The sequence below is a fragment of the Caretta caretta genome, chromosome 2, assembly GCF_965140235.1.
Source record: "Caretta caretta isolate rCarCar2 chromosome 2, rCarCar1.hap1, whole genome shotgun sequence".
Classification (NCBI taxonomy): domain Eukaryota; kingdom Metazoa; phylum Chordata; order Testudines; family Cheloniidae; genus Caretta; species Caretta caretta.
Window position 1 is genome coordinate 249885660 of NC_134207.1, and position 24833 is coordinate 249910492.

The 24833-nt window shown below is 41.8% G+C and overlaps 1 protein-coding gene across 6 annotated transcripts in view; it reads left to right on the top strand.

Moving 5' to 3' along the window:
• Nucleotides 1–24833, top strand: part of PTPRN2 (protein tyrosine phosphatase receptor type N2) — a 1070187-nt gene that overhangs the window by 430093 nt on the left and 615261 nt on the right. For all 6 annotated transcript variants that reach the window (XM_048837619.2, XM_048837620.2, XM_048837615.2 and 3 more), the window contains one exon: nucleotides 8005–8170. In XM_048837619.2, coding sequence (XP_048693576.1) covers nucleotides 8005–8170 — 166 coding nt within the window. The remainder of the gene's footprint in view (nucleotides 1–8004; nucleotides 8171–24833) is intronic.

Genomic DNA, 24833 nt, shown 5'->3' on the forward strand with positions numbered 1-24833 from the left:
CTGTATAGAAGTTTCAGTTGAGTTAGTCTCGAATAACATGAAAAATAGCAGTTTTTAAAATCATAGTCACAGTGCACTTCAGTGGTCCAATAACATGGAAATTTAACTTAATACATTAGCGTATAAGCATATTCTGAATAAGATATTGAACTATAATACATTTAATGTCTAATAAGAATTAAAGGAGGCCTGTACATGTTAAATAAAATTGCTCTCCCTACTTATATTAACTAGCTATTGTTTCTCAGTGGCTTGCCATGCATTGTAATGTCAGTAATTATTTTGAATTATTAAGGAGGAATTTTGATTTTCTTTTGAGATAAGTATTGATGTGCTGATCCTACAAACTCTTACATGAGTAAATCAATATAAGCCAGATTTTCAAAAGAGCCAGGTTTTAGGTGCTCAGCATTCACTATTGGAAATTCATTTTCAAAATGGCCCAGTTCTTACCTAAGCACCTAAAGAACGGCCAGATTTTTAAAAGCTGCTAAGTACTCAGCAGCCATTGATGTGACATTTATGACCGGATTTTCAGATTTATTATTATTTATTGTTTATATGATCATAGCACCTAGGAGCCCCAGTCACGGACAAGGACCCCATTGTACTAGGTGCTGTACAAACACAGAACAAAATGACAGTCCATGAAGCTCTCAGCGCCTGGCATGCTGAGCCCTTGAAAATATGGCCCAATGTGTCAGCAGTTTAAAGTGTCTGTTGATTTTCAGGTTGTCTATTTTCAGTACATACTGCACATTAGTTAATATATTTTTATGTATCTTTTTATCTGTGATGATCTCATTTCTCCTGCCTCTCATTTATTTTACTTTTTAACTCTACGGGTATTACTGTAGACTCCTTGAAGCAGGAGTTCTGAACACTGTTGTCATAACCAATTAAATAATTATATATGCCCCTTAATGTATATATCTAATTATTAGGACTGTCAGTTAATTGTAGTCAAGTGATCAATGCAAAACAAATTAACTAGATTAAAAAAATAAGTTGCGATTAATCACAATTTTAATCACACTGTTAAACAATAATTAGAATATTAATTTAAATATATTGTAACTATTTTGGATGTTTTTCTACATTTTTAAATATATTGATTTCAATTATAACAGAATATAAAGTGTACAGTGCTCACTTTATATTATTATTTTATTATAAATATTTGCACTGTAAAAAAGAAACAAAAGAAATAGTATTTTTCAATCCACTTCATACGAGTCCACTAGTGCAATTTCATTATTGTGAAAGTGCAACTTGCAAATGTAGAATTTTTTTTACATAACTGCACTCAAAAACAAAACAATGTAAAACTTTAGAGCCTACAAGTACACTCAGTCCTACTTCTTGTTCAGCCAATTGCTAAGACAAACAAGTTTGTTTACATTTATGGGAGATAAGGCAGCCTGCTTCTTATTTACAATGTCACCTGAAAGTGAGAACAGGCGTTCACATGGCACTGTTGTATCCAGTGTTGCAAGGTATTTACATGCCAGATATGCTAAACATAAGTATGCCGCTTCATGCTTTGATCACCATTCCAGAGGACATGCCTCCATGCTGATGACGCTTGTTAAAAATGCATTAATTAAATTTCTGACTGAACTCCTTGGTGGAGAATTGTATGTCTCCAGTTCTGTGGTTTTACCCACATTCTGCTATATATTTTGTGTTATGGCAGTCTCTGATGACGACCCAGCATATGTTGTTCGATTTAAGAACACTTTCACCGCAGATTTGACAAAATGCAAAGAAGGTGGCAATATGGGATTTCTGAAGATAGCTACAGCACTGGACCCAAGGTTTAAGAATCTGAAGTTTCTTCCAAAATCTGAGAGCGATGAAGTGTGGAACACGCTGTCAGAAGTCTGAAAAGAGCAATACTCCGATGTAGAAACTACAGAACCTGAACCACCAAAAAAGAAAATCAACCATCAGTTGGTGGTATCTGACTCAGATGATGAAAATTAACATGTGTCAGTCCATGTTACTTTGGATCATTATCAAGCAGAATCCGTCATCAGCATGGACGCATGTCCTCCGGAAATTGTCAAAAAGTACAATTAGTGCTATATTTAACACAATTTGAGACAATTCCCATCTCCTTAAGAAAAAGAGAAATTTGTTTTCATTGTCAGAGTGGGTGTTAATACAGCTGCCACAGGCCGGAGTTTGTAAGGGCTAATCTAAATTCTGTTTTCGGATATGTGTGGGCAGTTCCCAGTGACTTCAGTGGGACTTCAGAGGGCAGAATTTGGTCTTGCATTTCTGTTTTCATTCCCTTTCTTCTTAAAGTAAATTAAGAAAGGAGACGAGTGATGTTCGAGATTAACTAAGGGATGAGAGGAACATTTGGAATTGATAGATCATTGGGATGGCTTCTGTGATGAGAGCCTCTTCAGATTAGTTGGTTCTCACTGAAGCAGAAGTTGTACTGACTTACTAGGTTCCAAACTGGCAGAAATTTTAGACTGGCTTTCAGTTAGATAGAAAAGGAGGAGTGGTGTGTGTGCACTTGCATGCACAGGTGTAGTTTAACTCAGATAATCTAACCTGGATATCCAATCCGCATAACAAGGCAGAATGTAGAGTTCTGGAACAAAAGAAGGGTATTTTGATGTACCAGAATGTTTACACGGGGATACAAGTAGCATAGGAAACTAGCAAGAACTACATAGTAGTGCCCCCATAGTCCTCTCTGCAGAAATTGCCTGAGTCCCCCAGAACCAGCGTATCTCATTTGACACCAGTGGTGAAAGTACACAGCCCTTTTGTTGAGTAAAAGCAGCACAAAGCTGCTCTAAACTCTGTAGGTTTGGCCAGTGGAGGATTCCCTGATGCGAGAACTGAAGAAGTCAGCCATAAAGTTGCCTTCTACTGTCTCCCTTGCAAGCTCTGGTGTAATTGGTGTTCTGGGATTGGGGAGCATATTGGGGCTGCAACTCACAGCACTGCAGAAATTCCAGGCAATGCTGGGACTTACTGGCAGTTTGGGACAGGTTGCCATATCCTATGCAGGCCTCCAGAGCTCTGTAAATTATTCCGTGGTTTGCAGAGCAACTCAGGATTAGGAGGATTCAGAGTGTATCAAAGCAACTATAACCTTTCTTGCCCCCAGACTGAGAGTTCTGCCTGCACCTATTAGAATCTCACATGCCTGACCTGTTTGTTCAAAGACTCTGTACTTGTGCGTTGGCTCTGGGCCTTCTCCCCTACTTTCTTGGAAATGTGGCTGCAGTGAAATGATGCTGCCAAGTTCAGCCATCTGCTGAGGGTTTGTATAGCTGGGACAGCTGCCTCCCGTGTGGCTCCTCTAGGCATTGGATCACACTACAGGCAGCCTGCCTCAGTTTCCCCTCTTGGACTGTTCCAGTAAAACTGCCTTTCATGCTTTTTATTTGTCAAAAATACTCCTCCTTGATGACTAAGTTTACTACTATAAACTAAACTGCAAATAAAACTCAAAATACCAAAATAAAGTCCATTCCTAACTCCACAAAAGCCCTAAAGCTTCCTCCTCCCAGACCTTCCTGCTTGGGGCAACTCTCCGGATCTCAAGGTTTTCTCTGCAGAAGCCTTTTCTCACTCTGCATAATCTTCCTGAGCTTCCCCCTTCATTGCAGCTATCTTTTGCCCCTTAGAGGGAATTACCTGATTTAATGCATTCAGCACAGGTATGCCTTATTCTGTAATCAAGCTTGGTTAGTCTAGGGTTACCATAAATTTTCCTAGATATTTCCTTTTTTTTTTGATTCTCTGTCTGAGCAGATATTTCAAACAAGAGGAAATGTCTGGGATTTTTTGTGGAGCAGACATTACAGCTCAAAAAGAGCTGGCTGCACGTCCTGATTGGTCCCTCCGCTGCTGCCGCAGCTGCAAATCCCACCCACCCAGGCCCTGGCTCCCAGTCCTGGGGAGAGGGAGAGGCAGGGAGGAACTGGCAGATGGCAGGTGCTACATCCCGGGTCTGTGCCAGCTACCCTACCACCATGATGGAGTGACACTGCCCCCCACCTCGAGAGTAAGCCTGCAATACCCTCACCAGTATCCCCTAAATACTCCCTCCCAGTACACACACAGTACACACACAACGCTCCAGAACCCCCCAACTGTACCCACCTCTATCAGCTCCCCCCACCCCCCGGCAGTATCCTCTTTTTGGGAATCTTGAAGATGGTAACCCTAGTAGTCCCAGCCCTTAAGGGGCAAACCACCCTGTTATAGCATGTCATAAGAGTTATGTGGCCTGAGTCTGAAGTCACACCAGTATAGCTCCATCAACTACGGTGGAATTACTTCAGACTTTCACCACTCTGAGATCAGAATTAAGGCAGGACACTTGATTTTTAGATATAAACATGACAGGCTGAAGCTTTGTGTGAGGGATCACTGGTCACAGACCTAGGCCCATATGTCCACAGGAAGTGCCCAGATTGTGACCGCCACCGAACAGCTCTCTAAGAACTCTGGCCCACTAAAGGCTCCGCCCATGAAGCTGCTGACTGGAGTGAACATCCAGCCCCACTGATTGGCCCAGACATACTACTTACGCCAGAAGGAGGCACAGGATGTTGTCTGAGCAATGGCATGAACTTCTGATCTATTGCTGTACTGGACCCTAACTCTGGTTTGACCCTGGCACTGTTCCTGACTCGACTTTGACCCTTGATATTGGCGTCTGACTCTGACTTGACCCGTTTCAGAGTAACAGCCGTGTTAGTCTGTATTCGCAAAAAGAAAAGGAGTACTTGTGGCACCTTAGAGACTAACCAATTTATTTGAGCATAAGCTTTCGTGAGCGCTTATGCTCAAATAAATTGGTTAGTCTCTAAGGTGCCACAAGTACTCCTTTTCTTTTTGACTTGACCCCGGTGCTGTTCCCTGGTTCCTTACTCCAGTGCTGACCCATAGTATAACTCCTGACACTGATTGTGGCTCAACCTTTGGCGTAACTCCTGACCTCAACTCTGGCCCCGACTTTGGTGTGACCTTGACTCCAACTCTGGCTTTGGTTCCTGACTTCTGGCCCTGGCTCTGACCACTAGGCCTGACCACCCATTCCCTGGTCTCTACGCTCTGTTAATGAATAAATAAAACTCTGCATGGTGGTACTCTTCCAAGCTCCGCCTTCAAAATATACTCCACCTGTGTGAGTCCATAAAATGAGGGCTGATCTACACTGAAAACTACATTGGCCTAGCTGTGTCTTTCAGGTGAGTGAAAAAGCCTGAGAGACATAGCTATGCCAATCTAACCCCAGTATAGACAGTGCTAGGTCGATAGAAGAATTCTTTCATTGACCTAGCTACCATCTCTCAGGGATGTGGATTACTACAGGTACAGGAAAACCCCTCCTGTTGCTATTGTGTGTGTCTACACTGAAGCGTGGCTGCAGCTGTGCCACAGTAGCAATTTACATGTAGACATGCCCATATGTAAGCGGGCTGCTATTGCAGGGAACTTTCCTGGCTTACACACTACCCTGGTGAAATGGGCTAGTGAAAGGATCTGAGTCCTCACTCCCACTTCCTTTACCCAGAGGCCTGCCTGACCTCAAGGGCTCCCCTTCCATTCTCCTGTGTGGCAGAGTCCTTGAAACTCCAACAAGGCTGGGCCCAGGATTCCTGGGGCCTCGACCCCCAACCTTGTTGTGATCACTTAGGGCAGAGGCTAGGGTGTCCCCACTCTGGGGTGCTCTCTCTGCACTGGACACTTCCCTGAACCAGTGATCATTACACACAATTCAGAGCAAACACAATTTATTAAACAGCAATCAATTTTTTTTAATAAAGGAAGAAATGAGAAAGGTTAAAGGAAAACACATAACCCCACTCTGTGGCATGGGGACATCATGGGCAGCATCTCTGGAATGTCAGGGCGGTTCACAGTCTGTTCCTCACAGTCCCAGGCCTCCTCCTCAGGCCTTGGCAGTACTGCAGGGATGCTGCGGGTCGGACACTTGCTCTGGTGTTGGCCACACGCCCTCAGACTTCTAAGTGGCAGGATCCTTCTTCCCAGCATTGTCCCCACCCCATCAGGGTTACGATCCCCCTCCAAGTCTGGCCTGCAAGGCCTCTTGACTGGGATGTCTCCTTGCGCAGGGCCCACTGCCAAGGGTCCCCTTCGCTCTCCCCGGCTGCTCACCGCACCCGGCTCTGGACTGCTCCAGCTCCACTCTGCCTCAGCTCCGGCTCCACCACTCTGTCTCAGCACTGCTGCTGCTGCTACTCTGCCTCCGGCTCCCTGGATTGCTTCTCTGGCCCCTCTGGCTCTGGTTGCTGCAGCTCTGCTCCCTGCACAGGGCTGCTCTCTGGGCTGCTTCTGTAACTCTGCTCCCAGCACTGATCTGCTTCCTAGGCTGCTTTTCTGGCTCCTGTAGCTGGCATGGCTCTGCTCCCCACCTCAGCTTGGGCCCCTGCTCTCTCCTTAGCTCGACCCCACTCTGTCTGACCCAGCTTACATGGAGGAGGATGGAGGACGGGACGCCCCTGGCCTCCTGACTCCCTGATTAGCCTGCCCACCCTGTCAATCAGGCTGACCTGGAGCATTGGCCTCTCCCCATTGTTCCTGGGGACTGTCAGTCTCAGGGTTCTGATTTCCCATCAACCCTTTCTTTTGGTACTGGGAGCTAGCCAACCAAAACACCCCCACTGAGTTTTAGTAAGGGGACAAGAGTCCCCTTACACATAGATACTGCTCACAGTAGATTGCAGCAGTGGTGCAGGAACTAGGAGTGCTGGGGGTGCTGCCAAACTCCCTGGCTTGAAGTAGTAGTAACAAACACCAAATACATGGTTTCCATCATCAGCACCTCCACTAGAAAAATTGTTCCAGCACCCCTGGACTGCAGATGTTCAAAATAAAATCATGCATGCAGTCTGAATGCAACTGGGCGCCTTTGACTTGACTCCTTGATTGGGAAGAAAATGGTGGAATGTACCAAACGCCACTTGTAAACATCAAAATTAGATGTCGCCCACAGAAATGCATATCTGGGAATCTCTGTCTCTTTTCTTACATGAGGAATGAAATAGTTAACAATGCTGACATTTAAATTATCATCATTAGGCACTCAAGTTAACATCTCAATGAGATGGATGAGTGGATTTGGTCACACCTCAGAGCTGTTATTCCAGATTTTCGGCAGACTCACAGACACCCCTAGAGCAGTTATACTTGGTCAGATTTGAGGGTTTTGTGTTGGTTTTTTTGGCAGATGTATGAGTTGGAGACTTAAGGGGAAAAAAAAGAATATGAAGAACATGAGAACAGATTCAGAGATGTACAGATATACCGTATCATTGCATAGTGGCTCAATCTGAGCTCAGAGTCAAGCTAAATATATTTTGTAAAAATAGGTAACCTGTATATCACATAAGAATCTAGGTCACAGATGCAGATCAGAAGAAACACTCATTCCATCCCATAACCTCATTTAAGCCCTACTGATTGCATGTCCTTTGCCAATGGCATCTGGGGATTTTGCAAGTTAGGTGTGGGACCCACTATTGGTCTAAAATGAAATGGATTCTGATTGTAGGTTTAATAACTTCTTTGAAGTTCTGTTGTAAGCACAGCTGTGTATCTCTTTAGGGTGAACTGTAATGTTGCCTCTTGTATTTACAAATATACAAAAAATATACAATTGTTGCCTCTTGTATTTACAAATATACAAAAAATATTTACAAATATTTTTCCCCCTTTGGACAAAACTTTGTCCTGATTGTAGCTGATTTGCTATTAGATCATTAATTATAATCATTATTTTTATTACCTTACCCGTGGATTTATGTTTTCTTTTTGCTGAAATATAGAAATTTCCCACATGTTCTAGTGTCATGTTTAAAACTCTTTAGGTATTTTTTGTTAAGAACCATCACACAGAGCTAACTCCTGTAGCTTCAAATATAAAATGTAGTGATTTTTTTTCTGAGTTCAGTGTATATCATTTATGCCGGTAACATTCTTTTCCTTGGTTTTGATGTGCAGGACTTCAAAGCGGAGTGCTGCTGATAACGAAAGGAATTATGAGCTGGAAAAGGATGTGGACTTGGCCAAGTCTCTTCAGCAATATCTGGCATACCTAGGTATACTCTCGCAGCCTGCAGCTCCAAATTTATATCCAAGGATGAAGAACGACAAAGCTTCTGTCAAGGTTGTATCTTTAGATGCTTTCTACATTTAATATTAATTCCTTCCTTCTCCTCTGCCCTCTCCCTTTACACCCTGCTACCAGCGTTTGTTGTTTGAGTTAAGACACATAAGAAACTGAATAAAAGCAGTCCCCCCCAAAAAGGTGAACTGGTTAAGAACCTACCTCTTATGTTCTGTATTGTTACAGGGTCTGCTTCCTGCATATGCCTCAACTAAAATGCATTGTAAAATCTAATGTAATAAACTCTCAGTAGATAGATAAAAGCTGATGTATTTGTCCACAGTCAAGAGACATGCTCAAATTTTTAAAAATTGTGTCTTTAACAAGTTCATGGAATGCAATATGGTATTTTGAAGAAACTGGCAGATATTCTTGACCTCTTGGGTAATGTTTTGGCACCCTGTAATGTCTTAATGTGTTGGCTGTTTGCATGAATGCAACCTGGAGGCAGCAGGTGCACCTAAAAAGATTCTTATGAGTTAGAGAGTCAGGCATGGAAGACAGATTTTACAGATGATATGCTTGGTATCTAAACTAAACTGCCACAGCTGACAAACCTCTTTCCCCCGCTTGCTGCCTTAAGAGCTAATGACTCATATACATAGAACTAGCAAGACCATCTACAGTAGCATTTTCTGGTGATTCCCAACAGTGGTACAGGTTGTACCTGACATTTTATTTAACTGTCACATGTCTGAAATATTCTGGAGAGACAAGGTGGGCGAGGTTATAAATTTATGCTCCTGCCACCCCAAACTGGAACCCATATGGGATATCATTAAACAGTTACAACCCATATACAATGGGGACCACATTCTGAAAGAAATCTTTTCTGAATCCCCTTTTCTGGGCTTCAGCCAACCCCTCAAGCTCATCAGAAGCAAGCTCCCCAAAGACTAGGACACACCAGCTCAGAGTGGCACCAGAACAACAAATGCAAAATTCCTAGTCATATCTCCACTGCTGTGATGCTCAACACCCTCCCCAATACACCTTCAGGATTCATGCGTCCTCTACATACTTATCACAGCAAGTAGTATGCCCCATTAACAACTATATGAGTGAAACTAGACAATGACTATGCTCTTGAATGAACTTGCACAGTGAACTCACACAAATGATAAAAGACAAAAACATCATACCACCTGTGGACGAACACTTTTCACAAAATGAATCACTCTATATCTGACCTCTCTGTTCTCATCTTCAAAGGAACCCTGCACAACACCTTCAAAGGACAAGCCTGGGAGCTTAAATTCATAACTTTGCAAGATTCTAAAAATCATGGGCTGAATAGAGACACTGGATTTATGGTGTCTTACAACAATCTATAACCCACTTAGCCCCCCTCCCCTGCCTTCCCATCCCATTGCTTTCCCCACGATGACTAGAGGGGTGTTAACACCTTGAATGGTCCCTGGAAATATCTTACGCTAAAAAATCCACCTTGTAGCTGTGACACAGACTACATTTCCCAGAAATGAAGAAGAGCTCAGTGTAAGCTCAGCGGGTTGTCTCTCTCACTAACAGAAGTTGGTCCAATAACACATCACTCACCTTGTCTCTTTAATGTCCTAATAATATGGCTACCACAAAATACAAGTATTATGGTCCGAAATCAGAAATATCTCAAATGTCATGGACTGGAGTAAACAGCAGTAAGTTAGAATTTATGTGATATGACAACAGGTACTTATTTAGGATAAGAGAAACTTTTAGGCAGCAGCAAATTAGGTATGGGAACTAATGAATGGGCCCACTCCCGTTGGTGCCTGAGCTCAGCTTTTTGAGTGTCCGGTTTTGATTCTGAGGACACTGAGTGAGGTTGTCATTCTTTGAAGCCTCAATCTTTCAGGGAAGTGTAAATTTGCCCAAATGATATTTCAGTAGGTGCTGTCATGCAAATTCATAAATAATCCATATGTCTGAGATCTTCTGTAGGGAAGCCTGCCGTGATAACACCACCCACCCACATTATTGAGTGTTGCCATGGAGATAGGTACTTAGAAACCTGAGGGAGTGAGATAAAGAGCAGAAAATCTGGAAATGAAGCACATATAGAAACAAACTGTGGGATTCTTTCGACTGAGGAGCATTTTAAAACAACTGATCGTGACTCAGACTGCGTTATCTGTAATACAAAATAGAAGTAAAAAACAGACAGCAAATAATGTCTCAAAAGCTAATTATCCCTTTTACAGTCTCTTGGAGACCTTTTTCACCTCTAAAATTCAAAGGCAGTTGCTGATCTTTCAAAAAGTAATAAGTGAAACGTTCCATATTTATACAATGTATTCCTGTGTAAAAGGAGTAGTATTTAAATAAAATACAAGCTAGCGTGTTTAAGAATCTGCTAGACAGCTGACAAGCAATGTTAACTTCATGGTTTGAAAAGGAAAATAACTTTAAGAACTGCATTTAAGAGTCAAACCACTTACCAAATTGAAAACAGATACAGATTTTGCTCAGTTTTGATTGCATACCACAATGGAAACTGCACATCTTCATAATTTTCTCCAAATATTGATGAATTCTGAGCAGACATTAAATAATTGTATTCCTCTTTTCATCTTCTGTACTTTCTTTATTAAAAATGCAGGAAGACTAGAAGTTCTATATTCTACTTTCCCTTAGAATTGCCACCTTTATTGCTAAATATAGGCTTCTCTCTGGCTTCTTCTTTCTGCCCCTTCCATCAAAACATGTCCTTTCCAGGTGCCAGTTGGATCCCAAAAAGCTATTTATTGTCTTCTGCCATCCCATCCTGCCTGTAGTGTTGGCAGAGAGCACTACACTGTGCCTGGCTACTTTGGCACTATCTCCCTCTCCTGGCTATGGGGAGGTGTGGGTGAAGTTTGTAGGAACAGCATGTAGAATTATAAAACAAATGCTAACAGTAGGCCAAATAAGATAATCTAAAATTGCTTTCATGAATGTGAAAAGCTAGTCTAAGAGACAGTTCCTGAATATATTCTGATTTGCCCTGATAGCGTTCTGAAATTTAAAAAGATGAGTGCCTAAAATAGGCTCCTAAATTCTTATTTAGAGGATTTACAGTATGAAGCTAAACTTTAGGAACCCAATTTTGAAAATCTTGATCTGTAGTTTTCCTTCCATCTCTCAAATATATTTATATTAACCAGAATAAAGTGGTTGATTTGCATATTCATCAGGTTGCAGCTCAGCAATTGTGTACGACATCATTCTAAAATGCCCATATAAGTAAATATCAGTGAGCTTGAGGTTTACCTCACACACCACAGCAGCAGTAATAACCATCTTGAGGCTTAAGTCGTGGGACACAACAAACTTTATCTGTAGTTTACTGTCAGTTACAGAAGCCCCAATGATTCTGATGCTTGGAGCAGTTTGAGTTCCTCGTGTCATGCCTTTTTTTTTTATTAGCATTGTTTTAGACATTATCCATTGCAAGCTCAATAGGTGTATTTTAACATTTGATAATCACCTCACCAGCGAGTAAACCGAAAGTCATTCACAAGGCTTGAGGAGTTTCTTTCCCAGAGCTTACAGCTCTAAAGAACATTTCACTGTAATTCTGTTGGAAAAATTTATTCAGGAAATGAGCACTTGGTGGCATTTGTCCCTTAAACATTAGCTGGCATTTTTTTCACCGAGGCCTAATGAGGGCTTTACCTTCTCACAAACTTCTGCAGTGTAAATATTTGTGAATCCTTTCAATCAAATACTAGACTTAATTCACTCACTCACTCTCCGGAAAGGCATGGCTTTTAGGTAGCTGAAAATACAGAATCACAGAGGCTTCAAATTACAGATTTTTCCCCTAAATTGGAGCAAGTTTCTTCCTTTCAGAGAAAACTGGACTTATTTACATCCTGCCTCTGCTGAAACCTAGGTAGGTAATTCATTTTGTTGGATTAGAATGCCCAAGACATATTTGATACTGAAGAAATTTTGGTATTAAAGGAGGACAAGTTTTGCTGTTCACAGTAGCCATGCTGGTATATTGTGGATGGTATTATAATAATCCTATAGCTGGGTCTTCTGGAAAGCCTCGGAATGAAATCTTCAACAAATGTGACTGAGAAGAAGGAGCAAAGGCTACTGTGGCAAGGAGAGAAGCAGAAAAGTGGCAGACTATGGAGGCAAAGGACCTCTAAGGAAAGAAAGGAAGAGAGGGGCATCTGCGGGTTCATGCCACTCTGTTGAGTGGGGGAAAGTGGAGACAGTTGTGTCTCAATTTGCCATGCGGGGTGGTTTTTTTATGCCTTTGTGCAGTCATGGGAGCACTTTTTACAAGCTTCTGATACTAGAGAGATGGGGGCTATATATATATATATATATATATATATATATAAAAACTGGTGGGTAGATGTTTGCCTTAAAGAGGTAGATGTACTGGAAAAAGATGCTCTGTTTTCCATCTGGGGATGAGATAAAAGGCTGTCACCTGCTGTTGAGCACTTGTGCTGTATGTGCTTGCTGGGTCTGTGAGGCTCTCCTGTTGTTTCTCCTTGGGATGGTAGGGGATACGAGTGGGAAAAGTTGGTTCTTTAGTCCCATTCGGGTATATGAGAGTTAGAGGGACCCTTCATTGCTCCTTTAGTTCCTTGTTGGGGGCAGGAAATCCCTACTTTTCCTTTAGCCCCCTGGAGAATGGAATGAGAGGGAGGTTCCATTTCTCTTGCCCTGAAAGGAGCTGCTCTGGTCAGAGTATGGTGATGGAATAATTGTGGGCTACTCCTGCAGTAGCACTGCCTGTTGGTGCTGCTCTCCACTGGAATGTTTTTTGATACTAGAAATCTTAGGCCCTAATTTTGGTCTGTAAATAAAACTAACATCTATTCTAAGTTTAAAGGAGAATGTTTAGCATATCAGGATCCTTGTTTATGCCTGGCAAACCGATAAGAAAATTATAGAACTGAGCAGAAGCTACAGGGGAAGGGGAATGGATTGGATCAACTGTCATTAGATGCTGGCAAGGGGAGCGGGTGTGACTGTGAGCTATTGATGGGAGCTCATTTTGCTAGGGCCCTACCGTCAATCAAACATTAACCCCGCCCCTTGACCCCATAAGGCCTGCCCACCAGTCACCGGAAGTCCTACCCCATGGGGTATTACTTCTGGGGTCAAGGTGGACACATGACCGGAAGCAAGGTGTGTCATGGACCTCTCTAAGAACTCCTCCCACTGTCCTCTACCAATCGGGATGGGTTTTGCCCTGATAGGAATGCCCCGAGAGAAGATTTGACCAATCAGGGGGAGTTCCAGGATGGGGTGACCTGTCTGGAAGTGGTCCGTGTGACCCCTCTAAGAACTTCTCCCACCACCTTCTACCAGTCACGATGGGTTTCAGCTGCAGAGGACCGCCCCGAGAAGAGATGCCCAGCCCACCTTCCAGAAGCTTCCTAAATTGAAAACCAATTGCTGGATGCTTCTATGAAACATCTAGTACTAATATCCCGGTCTTAGAAAATTTGAGTGCTCAAATAAACAGTCTAAAATATACTTTGAACTTATTCTTCTGAACAGCATTAATACTGATAGGGTAATAAAAGAGATCATGGGGCATGCAGTCACTACTCATTTTAAATCCAGAGCATTAACTCAAAAGAGCAGAGCCCTAATTGATGTAATATGGATCACTGTGTCAGAGTCAGAATAGTCAGATACAGGTTTTGGTATCCAACTACCTCTTGGTGTGCTGTTGTATATGACTGTTGCAAAATCAAAAACCCTTATGCAACATGAACTTTAAGTTCTGCTTTTAGCCGTCTGAGTATAAATGAGTAATTTGTAATGTAACCTCTATATAAAATAAATTCTTTAGTGAAAATATAAGGATGCAAATTACAGAGGATCTCTCCAAGGCTATATAGATCGTCTGTCAGTGTAAGATACGTATGTGGCCCCCTTTATGGGTATCTGAATGTTTATGTTTATATGGGTATCTGAATGTTTCACAACACTCTTATGAGGTAGGGAAGTGCTATTATCCCCATTTTACAGAGAGAGTAATTGACTTGGCCCAAGTCATACAAGAAATCTGAGATGGATCAGGGACTTTAACCCAGGTCTCAAGTCCTAGGTAAGTACCCTAGCCACAGGACCCTCTTTTTGTCTGCTGTTTTCACTTTTGCTTTAAGAAGGGGCAAATTCTGTAGGGGAGAATTGTACTTCAGCTACAGACCTGAGTATTTTCACTTCTATCTGACTATGGATATAACCCAAGTAGTTAGAGATGTAAATATTGAGTTTTAGCACAAAAATGGGGTACAGAAAGCAAGGGGCCAATTGGTGCATTTTTGAATATTTTACCCTATAATACTGAACATTATCTACTAAGGAAAAGAAACCTCTATCTACTGAGAATAAGAATCTGTGGTTTCATTTAGGAGATTTCACAGCTCATCCATTTGTAAAATAGGAATGATAATTTACCCTACCTCACAGGGGTGAGGTGAGGATTAATTAAAGTACGTACAGTGCTTTAAAGATAGAAAGTGCTATATAAATGGTATTATATATGCTAAGTATCAGCTAAAAGTCATCAGGAGATTGGGTCATGACCAGTCTTGCCTACTGGATGGAGTAGGAGTAAGGCTTAGCAGGCAGAGCAGGAGCCAGGGCATGAAGGCCAGAGTCCAGGGTTGAGGCAGAGTCAGAACCAAGAATTAGAGCTGCCTGTTGAGACATTGCCTTGAGTTGGGGCAGGCAGGGGTAGGGCTGGGTTCCAGCACAGGACTGGGACTGGGTGCAGGGAGACTGAGAATGTGCAGGCACTTGCACTAAGCAGCGAACAAGCTGGGGCTGGGGCTGGACTTAAGAAGAGTCCTGCTGGCTTCCTCAACCAGTCAGAAGGGGCGGTTGATAAGGGGCACTAGCTGATGTGACTCAACTGAGCTCACTAGGTTTCAGGAGACCAAGCTGATGCAGCTGCAGGGCCATACTGCTGACACAGAATGCTTATACAAAATCCCAGGTCATTAATTTTCAATAATTTCCTGGATTCTACTGCACCTCTCAGTCTTATGTCTTCTAATCTACTAAACTCAAGTATTTGGAGTTTGGTTCAACAGGTATCCTCCTTGTAATGTGATGCTTGGTTTGCTGTGTTATGATGCAAATATCACACATTGTGCTTCAGTGCTGAGTGCTGGCTGACTCACCATGACCAGTTCAGCAAATAGCAGATGGTGGAGCTGGTGCAAATTTAAAAATGTCGTCCTTATTTAGTTTCAGAGTAGCAGCCGTGTTAGTCTGTATCTGCAAAAAGAAAAGGAGGACTTGTGGCACCTTAGAGACTAACAATTTTATTTGAGCATAAGCTTTTGTGAGCTACTCTGAAGCTTATGCTCAAATAAACTTGTTAGTCTCCAAGGTGCCACAAGTACGCCTTTCCTTATTTAGTGTTAGCTCATAGAAGACTCAGGTGGGAGTAGGTAGAGTTGCCAGCAATTTTAACATTAGTCTTGCTTGCTTAATTGTGTGTGTTAGAGGGGAAGGTTGTTACTTACAATATAACACCATCATGTTTGTTTTTTGTGAAAAACTCACTGCAAACAATTTTTTATAATTGATGGAGATTTTTAAGGTTAAGGCTTGATTCTGCAAGATTCTGAGAACTCTGGCTTTGATCCAGCACAGTACTTAAGCATGCATTTAGCTTTAAGCATATGAATAGACCCATTGACTTCAGTTTAAAATGTGTATATTCCTCCAAGACTTGTTTATTATGGGTGCCTACAGTACTTCAGCCTTTAGGTAATGAGTTAGCTCAGTGTACCAGTTTCACCATATCCTTACAGAAAAATTGTTTAAACACCATTCTTGGAAATCTTACACTTCCATAACGGACTTACGACATGTGAGCAAACTGTTCTCAGGGAAGAGAACTGGTAAATCCTAATAAACCCATCAGCACTGATTACCTTGATGCACAACTCCTATAGGAATTATTTAAGCTCAGTACCAATGTGGACACAAGAACAAATGGATATAAACTGGTCATAGGGAAGTTTAGACTTGAAATTAGACAAGGGTTTCTAACCATCAGAGGAGTGAAGTTTTGGAATAGCCTTCCAAGAGAAGCAGTGGGGGCAAAAGATCTATCTGGCTTTAAGATTAAACTTGATAAGTTTATGGAGGAGATGGTATGATGGGATAACATTATTTTGCCAATTAATTGATCTTTAAATATTCATGGTAAATAGGCCTAATGGCATGTGATGGGATGTTAGATGGGGTGGGCACTGAGTTACTACAGAAAATTCTTTCCTGGGTATCTGGCTGGTGAATCTTGCCCATATGCTCAGGGTTTAGCTGATCGCCATATTTGGGGTCAGGAAGGAATTTTCCTCCAGGGCAGATTGGAAGAGGCCCTGGAGGTTTTTCACCTTCCTCTGTAGCATGGGGCACGGGTCACTTGCTGGAGCATTCTCTGCTCCTTGAAGTCTTTAAACCACGATTTGAGGACTTCAATAGCTCAGACATAGGTGAGAGGTTTTTCGCAGGAGTGGGTGGGTGAGATTCTGTAGCCTGCGTTGTGCAGGAGGTCGGACTAGATGATCATAATGGTCTCTTCTGACCTTATTATCTATGAATCTATGAGTTCATTGTCAGTTCTTTGACTCACATCATCTGGTAAAACTAAGGTTTTTGTTTGCTATGGAAACAAAGACACAGTGACACTTCCACTTCATGCATGTCATTCCATTAGAACCTATAATCAAGAACATTAGCCAATAGGAGGAAGAACTGGTAGAGAGGCAGAGCTACAGACTAGCACTGGATAGAACTGTGAAGGCTAAGACTAGGAAGTTCCATAACTGTTAACATCTGAGAGGGAAAGATGAACCTCTAGGAGGGCCAGGCGGGCGGAAATGACTTGGGAAGCCAACAGGAGAACTGGGGCATCACCACAAAAGTCAAGAAGGGCTGCAAGCACTTTGGTCTTAAAATTTGTAACACAACTGAAGTAAGAACTTGTACGCAAGGGAAACCAGAGTACTAATCCACTCTTTTTTTTTTTGTTTAAAAATGAGAGAACATACAGTTTTCAATCAAATCTGTGCCAATTACATTTACAGCAGAGCAAATTACCATATTATTTGCAATCAGATGCCAGACCTTTCTATTACACTGAAATTGCACAATCAGGATTTAGAGGCAAAGTCTTCACTAGTTCTGATCAAAAGAGACTCTGTGGAGCCATTTTGCTTGATCATCAATAAGCTTTTGACACTAACTACAGGGTATTAATTAACATTCTTTTCTGATGTAGCTTTTAAATGGGTTCAAAGATACAGGTCTCAGAAAGAAAGCAAAAGATATTTATGGAAGAATTATTAGTGAACCATTTGGCTGGTGTTATGTAGGAGGCCAGAAGAGATTATCATAATGGTCCCTCATGGCCTTAAAATCTATGAATCTACATAAAAACTGTGAGCATGGTGATCTGTCTTCCATCATGGCTGGACTACAACGGGGCTCTGCTTTAGGTCCTTTGCTGGTTTAAGTGTATATGAATGGTCTTTCCAGTACTGGAACTAAATGTGGTGGTTTCTTGTATGGTGTCATGTCACAGATATATGTAAGCAAACCATTAGTGACAATAGAAGACATTTTAATTCATATTTGTCCAGAGGACTAAATTCTGCTTGTGGATGCTTTTGTTGACTTTAACTGTAATTATATATAGGCATCCTAAGGCCTAATTTGGTCCAGGGTGTCTAAATGTCTCATCAGCCAGCTTTCTCTTAATATGAAAGTATACCACAACATTGAGTACCATTTTTGTAAAACACTCATCCCACATGCTGATATAGTAATTGTACTATACTTTTTGTGGTCTTGTTTGGATATGTAGGATTTACATGAGCATATGGTATTTCTGGCATAGTGCTTTTACATATGATGCAGGGGTGTGTAGTTCATTCACTACTGAGTTTTGTTCTAACTGAAAGATGTACATCTATTTTAATACATATGTTGAAGAAAAGCTTTAGCTTATTGTGCTGTTGATGGCTTTTGGAAAACTCTTATTTTCTCTCATTATTGCCCAAAGGGTTCTGGTTTGAATGTGTGTTTTATGTTGCAGTTTATTTTGCCACCTTATCAAATTGGCACTGTGAACTTTGTGTTAAACTATTGTAATTAGCTATTGTGTCCCTACTGAAGTCAACAGATGCGAAGGATGAGTTAAAGTTTATGAGCACTGAATGTGAAAGGTCCTGTGAAAGTACTAAGTAAAATTATTTTTTGTGATGCTGTGTCTTTCTATATTCTTAAAATGGGTTTTCACCAACTGTACGCCTCTTCCACATTGGGCAAATGGTTCTCCAAAGAAAGGCATGTTTAGGCATAAATGGTAATTCAGTGCACCACTGCTCTGTTGCCCTCACGTAGGTGAACTGGAAGTTAAAAAGTTATTCCATCTCTTACCTGCAAATTAACTGACATTCACCGGCCTCTTCTGTATACATCTCAACCTTCTTTTTTTTCAATAGCTCTTTGCAAAAGAAAATGCGTATTCTATAAACTATCTCAGTGTGCATCTACAACGTATAGTTTAATGTGCCCTTCTGTGAACTTTCAAAGGGAAAATGTCAGTTACTTAACTTAACCACACCAGACATTGCCCTGATAATTCTGTGTTCAAAAAGGTTAATGTTTAGGTTTTACAGTATTTTTGATAGTGCCTCATGTGGATTATCTACATCACTCCTTGAAGGGTGATATGGGATTAAAAAAACATTATTTAAAGCAGGAGAGCCAGAATTTTCAAAAAAAAGCCTTGTGACAGCTTAATATAATTTTTAAGGCTCTTACAGCAATGACATGACTTAATTGAGTACCATAACTACAAAACAATGCATGTTATTTCCATAATAATGGTTAACAGTGTCTATTGTCATGCATCCAAAAGCACCACAGAGGGAATTAACAAGTCCCTGTAATCAATAGTAATTCAGGATATTAAAAAACAAACAAACCACTACCCTGCTCAGGTGTTACCCTGTCAAACTCATTTAACTTTGAAATTAGACAAACCAGCAGTATCCATATGCATGAGTCTAGAATAAAACAGCACTTGAAACAGGACTAGCACAGTGGCCTTTAATGTTTATTATTAGATTTGAAAATAAATAAAGTAAAAAGAAATAGTTACCAGATTCAAAGCTCTGTAGTGTAGGTAGCTCCGTCCCCATTCCATAAAATCGAAAGACTGTCTTTCATGCCAATTGACATAGCAATAGCTTATTCTTTATTAGATACTGTGTTTTAGTATTGCATTATTTACCCATGCCTTGTCTTTCCTGGGATTTCAGGCTGCATGTTTCTATATGCACATTTGTCCTTGTAGAAAAGGAGAACTTGTGGAACCTTAGAGACTAACAAATTTATTTGAGCATAAGCTTTCGTGAGCTAGAGCTCACTTCATCAGATGCATTCAGTGGAAAATACAGTGGGGAGATTTATATACACAGAGAACATGAAACAATGGGTGTTACCATACACACTGTAACCAGAGTGATCACTTAAGGAGAGCTATTACCAGCAGGAGAGCGGGGGGGCAGGTGGTGGGCGAACTTTTTGTAGTGATAAAAAGGTGGGCCATTTCCAGCAGTTGACAAGAACGTCTGAGGAACAGTGGGAGTGGGGGGGGGGGGATAAACATGGGGAAATAGTTTTACTTTGTGTAATGGCCCATCCACTCCCAGTCTCTATTCAAGCCTAAGTTAATTGTATCCAGTTTGCAAATTCATTCCACTTCAGCAGTCTCTTGTTGGAATCTGTTTATGAAGTTTTTTTGTTGAAGTATTGCCACTTTTAGGTCTGTAATCGAGTGACCAAAGAGATTGAAGTGTTCTCCAACTGGTTTTTGAATGTTATAATTCTTGACGTCTGATTTGTGTCCATTTATTCTTTTAAGTAGAGACTGTCCAGTTTGACCAATGTACATGGCAGAGGGGCATTGCTGGCACATGATGGCATATATCACATTGGTAGATGTGCAGGTGAACGAGCCTCTGATATTGTGGCTAATGTGATTAGGCCCTATGATGGTGTCCCCTGAATAAATATGTGAACACAGTTGGCAACGGGCTTTGTTTCAAGGATAGGTTCCTGGGTTAGTGGTTCTGTTGTGTGGTGTGTGGGGCAGGACTAAGTATTGTTTAGACCGTCCGTGGCAGGTTTTTGTTCTTTAAAACTTCCAGTGACAGAGATTCCACAACCTCCCTAGGTAATTTGTTCCAATGCATAACTACCCTCACAGCAAGGAAGTTTTTCCTAATGTCTAGCCTAAATCTCCCTTGCTGCAGCTTAAGCCAATTTCTTCTTGTCCTGCCCTCAGTGGATAAGTAGAGCCCTGTGCAGATACAAAATGTATATCCACGGATATGTAGGGTGACCAGATTTCCCTATGCTGAATATGGGAAACCTGGTAAAATTACTCATTTTCAAGCGAGCTCAATGGCAATCAATCAGAACTATGCAATACAAACATTCAGATGAACATAAAGTTGACTGAGCCCCTGTTAAAAAGAAATACTGTGTAGTTCAGTGGTGGGCAACCTGCAGCCCATGGGCCTGTCAGGGTAATCCGCTGGCAGGCCGAGAGACAGTTATTTTACATTGACCATCCACAGGCACGGCCACCCGCAGCTCTCAGTGTCTGCGGTTTGCTGTTTCTGGCCTATGGGAGCTACAGAAAGCAGCACGGGCTGACCGAGAACAGGGATTTTGTAGGGGAACAAAAGGGAGATGTCATCTTGTGCTAGGCATATGAACAGCTGGCCATTGTCAATGGGTTGGTAATCAACCAGGAGAAGCTAGAGCAATGGCCACATTTTAAGATAAGGAATGACTCTATCCAGTAGTTCACAAACCACAGACTAATGAAGTATGGGCCTGCCTTCTGCTACCCTGGCTTTTTCATTGGGAGTCACTTTGTCTTACACACTCAGTATTGTGCACCGGCCACCTGGGAAGGGAGAAAACCCTTGAAAGAATTACTAGTTGGTTCTATTGGCCAGACATCTATAAAGAGGTGAGGGATTACTGTGTGTCCTGCCTGGAGTGTCAGTTAGCAGGACCCAAGAGTTCTCTAAAGGCCCGCCTTGTACCAATGCTGGTTTTAGACATCCCGTTTGAGAGGACTGGCATGGATTTGATTGGACCACTAGAGAGGAATGCAAACGGACACCAACACATACTGGAGATCATGGATTATGTAACACAGTACCCGAAGGCTATTCCACTTTGCACAACTAATGTGCCAACCATGGAACTTATGAAGGTCTTTGTGAAGGTAGAGATCCTAAAATAAATAGTAATGGACCAAGGAATGAACTTCATGTCACAACTGAGGAAGAATTTGTGTAAGCTACTGAAAATCAAATCTCAGAGAACATCCATTCACTGCCCACAAATAGATACCTACTTGAATGCTTCAATGGGACCCTAAAAGGGCTGCTGAGAAAGTTTATGGTGGAGGACCCTTTCCATTGGGATCCACCACTCTAATTTGCAGATGCGTGATTCCTCAGGCCTTAATGGGGTTCTTGCCTGTCAGGTTGTTATATGGTAAATAACCTGGGGGGATTCTAGACCTAATTCAAGGTACCTGGGAGAATCAGGAGCCCATAGGCACCAGCGTAGTGCAGTACATTCTCCAGCTATGAGAGACACTCAGGACTTTGTGAAGGAAAATCTCTTAAAGGCCTTGAACTGTCTTGAGCAAGCCTATAATAGGGCACCGGCTCATGTGAATTCCACCCTGGCAACAGGTACTGCTGTTGTTGCCCAGGTAACAGTCAAAGTTAATGACTAAAATGGCATGCCGGAGGGATGAGTGCATTACGAGATATAGTAGTCCAGGAAGAGGAAAGAAACCCAGATTTACCATATAAGTCTTTGAGGGTACGGTGGGACTGTGAGACCTTATTCTTAACACCTTCCTAACACCCAACACCAAATCCAGACCTGGCCCCCAGGCTCCACTGTGCTAAGACCCGGACACAATTTCCTTGCAGGGAAGGCTATTGGAACCCCAACTGACTCAGATATTGCAAGTGGCCTAATCTCTTCCTTCTGTGATCTCATCATGACCTGGATGAACCTGTTTGTTTTTTCACCACACCACAAAGGTGCCTGGATGGAGAGTCAGTGAGAGCCACCATCTTCTGTCCGGGAAGGTGTGGAATCTAGTACATTTGGGAGCTTTAGGTGATGATGACCTAGGGATAGTAGACGAATTTCACAGTGGGTGGCGGAGACTCATTGTCTTGGTGCCCAAGGCTTGGGATGACTTGGTTTTGCATTGACTTGAGGAAAGTGAATGGGATATCCATGTTTGACACACATCCCATGCCCCAAGTTGATGAGTTGCTGGAGTGGTTGGGGGCAGAGAAGCTTATCTAGACCTTAGATGTGATCAAGATCTGCTGGTAGATTCCCTTAACCAAGGGATTTTGATGAAAAAGGTCTTTGCAACCCCTTTTGGACTGTACCAGTTCAGGACTGTGCCCTTCAGCCTCATGGTACCGTGGCCACCTTCCAGTGACTGATGGACATGGTTCTGTGATCACACAGCCCAGTATGGAGTGGCCTCCATAGACAATATAGTCATTCATAGTTGTAATTGAGAAAGATACCTTGAGCATATTTTGGTGGTCCTACAGGCCCTCAAGCAAGCCAGCCTCATGGAAAACCAGGCCAAGTGCTGGCTGGAATTTCATGAGGTAACATACCTGGGACATAATTGTCAGGAGGGGCAAACTTGACCTCTGATTGAGAAATACCAGGCCTTGAGCAATTGCCCTATTCCATCAACAAAGAAACAAGTTACATGTTTTTGGGGCCTGGCTGGATATTATAGATGATTCATACCTAGATTCGTCATGATAGCAGCACCCTCAGTTAGTTAAGAACTCTAGCCCCAAGAAAGTTGCTGGTCTGAGGCCTGTGACAAAGCCTTCAGGATCTTGAAAGATCTTCTGAGCAAAGTACCAGTCCTCTTCCACCATGACTTCACCCAACTGTTCATACTCCACATGGATGCTTGAGATGTGGAGCAAGGGGTGGTGTTGTCCCAGGACTTCTAAGGGGAAGAACATCCAATAGTGTGTATTAGCCAGAAGCTATTTTCCCTACGAGAGACTCTACTCCACTACGAAGAAAGAGGCTTAATCAGCATCAAGGGAGGTTTAAGTTAGATATTAGGAAAAAATTTCTAACTATAAGGATAGTCAAGTACTGGAATAGGCTTCCAAGGGAGGTTGTGGAATGCTCATCATTGGAGGTTTTTAAGGACAGGTTAGACAAACACCTGTTGGGATGGTTTAGCTATACTTGGTTCTGCCTCAGCGCAGGGCTGGACTAGATGACCTCTTGAGGTCCCTTCAGCATGATATTTCTATGATTCTGTGATTAGCCCAGAGGTTCAGCATCAGCTAAATGCGTAGCCATTGTCTGTTCAAGAGGTAAAGCTCAAAGGTAAATCTGCATGTGCTAGTGTGCCACAGACATGGAACTCAAATGCACTTTCTTTGCTGACAAAGGAGATTATAGCTCTCCACTCTCTATGAACATAAACCATTGTAGAAAATTCATGGAGTGACTATTACTCTGAGGGGGAATCTGCTTCTTGGCAAAGGAAAGATGTTGCAAAATCATCTCTCTAATGGAGGCCGGGGGGGGGGGGGGGGGGGTTAAAGTTACTTGTGGGGAAGAATAAAATAATGGCCCCCAAATGAAGAACTGGATAAAAGTTGAAGTTCATTCTTTCATCTTCTGAACTCGTAAGGTCCACTCCTGACCTCTTTCATCTTTATGGAGACTGAGAGGAGGTGTGTTAATACTGGTCTTCTGGCCCAATTCCAATTTGTGTAATGACATTCTAGCAATTTGCATTCCTGAGAAGTATATATTTCTCTGCAATCTAGATTCAGAATGTTACATTTCCTGTTTTAAACTGTTGTTTTAACAGTGCATAGCAACACTGCACATCTGCCGGGTTTCATGTCATTAGGGACCAAAATGATCAGCATACTATATATTCAAACTATTCCAATACTGTATATTATTGTTGTGGTTAGTATTTATTTATATTACAGTAACACCTAGAAAGTCAGTTGAGATCAGGGTCCCATTGTGCAAAGCACTGTACAGGTTATGAAACAGTCCCTGTCTCAAAGAGTTGATAATCTAAATAAGATTTTACAACCTAAATATGGCAATTTAAGTTTGTAAAGTATTTAGTGGTCCCTTAAAATGAAAGATGTTGCATAAGTGTTAGGTTTTATTTTTGGTGTGGGGGGGGAAGAACGGGTTGGTTACTGATAAGCCTGTCTTCAGGTCATGAGTACCCTTTAGAGGGAAAACACTTGATCTTAACAAAGATGTTTTTAACATTTAATTATACTAAATGTGAAATTAGAGGAGTCAGCTTATTATTGTAAGTGTCATCTGTAGTTTAAAAAGGAATACCAACTACTAAAATTTAATTAAAAAACCGAAATTTTAAAAATTCAATGAAAACAGTTATTTTTAAACAAATAGACATTGTTCTGCAATGTCTGAAACCCAGTCATTGCAGCACTGAGATTCTGAAACTGAAATGAATAAAAACAAAAGGAGAATGGACTTCATTGGATTTTCTTTGTCCAGATCAGTATAA